This window comes from Oratosquilla oratoria, chromosome 34, assembly GCF_046742065.1.
Source record: "Oratosquilla oratoria isolate Oo_2021 chromosome 34, ASM4674206v1, whole genome shotgun sequence".
Taxonomy (NCBI): domain Eukaryota; kingdom Metazoa; phylum Arthropoda; class Malacostraca; order Stomatopoda; family Squillidae; genus Oratosquilla; species Oratosquilla oratoria.
Window position 1 is genome coordinate 1,719,892 of NC_134810.1, and position 2,133 is coordinate 1,722,024.

General features: G+C 47.3%; 1 protein-coding gene across 1 annotated transcript; it reads right to left on the reverse strand.

The window, feature by feature from the left end:
* Nucleotides 1-361: 361 nt before the first annotated feature.
* LOC143018114 (uncharacterized) lies at nucleotides 362-934 on the reverse strand. The gene is made up of 2 exons (XM_076173236.1): nucleotides 709-934; nucleotides 362-606 (listed from the first exon to the last, which is right to left on the reverse strand). The coding sequence occupies exons 1-2, from the start codon at nucleotides 932-934 to the stop codon at nucleotides 362-364; spliced, it is 471 nt and encodes a 156-aa protein (XP_076029351.1).
* Between the last annotated feature and the right edge of the window lie 1,199 nt (nucleotides 935-2,133).

Here is a 2,133-nt window from a genome sequence, read left to right on the forward strand (position 1 = left end):
GAGGCTGGAGTTTCTTTGCCACCCCCTTGCCTCGGTTTGGCGGTGACGTATATTCTATCACCGAGGGCGTGCTGTTTTATCCTTGTCATTGGTCTTTTTGTGTCTTTCAACTGTCGCAGCCTCAAGGAACTTTTGACATCTGTCAAAACAAGAGTTGGCCAATGCCATTGTCTGTAAGTATGTACTTCGCACCGTCTAATGCGGTGGTTAACGGTTCTACGAGATCAATGCGCACCCTCTCGAACGGACTTTTCACGTCAGAAAACTGTCTGAGTGGAGCTGGGAGATCATATGAGGGCTTGCAAGTAATGCAAACTTTGCAATATTTTACAAATGCCATTACATACTCCGATATCATAGGTCAAAAGGCGAACTTTTGCAGCCCGTACAGAGTGACTTGGACTCCTATATGACCTGCCATAGGAAGGCAATGAGAAGTTCGTAATGTCGCTGTCTTTGCTCCCTCAGGGCATACCAGACGGGAGTTCTGGTAGACGTTTCTGCGCGAGTAGTATAAAAGTTCGTCCGTGAGGAGCCAAAACTCCTTAATTGGTACTCTTAAACGTGGAATTTTTGGCTCTATTGTCGTGAACCCCTTGAGGTACTCTTAAATAACACCCCAATTAGGGTGTTCATCTTATTCCTTCCTTGTCGTTATCTGGTCCCAAATGATATGATTCTCCTCATTTTTCGTGGTTTCCTAGCTACCCGTGGTTTTTGCTGTCACTATAAACTCGTTTGTAGGGAGGTCTGCTCTCCATATCCTAGAAAATGCGTCAGCGACGATGTTCAATCGCCATGGGGTATAATTAACTGCAAGATCGAAGTCGGCGATCGCCGTTTGCCACCGGAGGTTCCGAGAGTTTATGCCTTTAGCAGTGAAGAGCCAGACCAAAGGCCTGTGATCGCTCAACAGTCTGACTAGATATCCCATGATTAAAGGGCGATTTACTGTGACACCGGAGACCACCGCTGACTCTTCTCTCTCAATTGTACTATACCGTCTCTCGTGCTCATTAAGAGTACGACTGAAATAAGAAAGTGGATGTCTCCTACCTTACTGTGCAACATGTGAGTATGTTTCGGAGCAATGGGGGAAAGAGAGGTAGCAGGTGGTACTTACTCTTTGTGGAGCAACACGCACAGTTACCGGTCTCGTAACCAGCATCGACCTAAGTGCCCCTCTCCCGGTGTACGCTACCTCAGAGTGCCAGCTGGCTCTCCGCTGGTGGACACTGTCCAACCACCTCCCATGGTCACAATCACGTGACTTCTTCTGGGGTGGAGTCAACCTTTAAGGACACCATGCGACCTAAAAGTAAACCTAGGAAAGGAAACCTTTGGAGACGCAACGAAGGTTTAAAGAAAAACCCCGAGAAAGGAAGGCTCGCGAGAGCATGGTGCCCTGGACAAAAGCGGGCCCGTGTGGTCAGTGGCGGGCCCGGGAATAGGCGCCAAAACTCACCGCAACCAACTCACCACGTGTGTGTGTGTGTGTGTGTGTGTGTGTGTGTGTGTGTGTGTGTGTGTGTGTGTGTGTGTGTGTGTGTGTGTGTGTGTGTGTGTGTGTGTGTGTGTGTGTGTGTGTGTGTGTGTGTGTGTGTGTGTGTGTGTGTGTGTGTGTGTGTGTGCTTGTGTGTGCTTGTGTGTGCTTGTGTGTGCTTGTGTGTGCTTGTGTGCGTGCGTGTGATTCATCACCATGGTCTTGGATCACGTGTTGGACTCGTGATCGATAGCTATATACCTCCCGGAAGAATGCTCAGAGTTTATATATGACCGATCAATGAGTAATGCTGTGACCTTGCACACACACACACATCCATCTACCCACACACGAGAATTGGAGTAACGACTCGCAGCGCAGTGATACTGAAATTATTTAAGCCCTGGGCGGGATTTGAACCCGGACCGCCGTAGTGGCAGCCGGGAAGTCTAACCACTGCACCAGTGAATTTGTAGCACAGTGAACGTATGGTTGTTACATCATCAACTTGTTATGGAAAACAAATATGGTCTGACACGATGTGCTGGTGAGCTTTTATTCTGCAATTTCAATTATTTATTCTTCTATTATTATTCTTTCTATCAGAGGCTAATTAAGTTAAATTGTAGCTTTTATATTTTTCTCTTAAT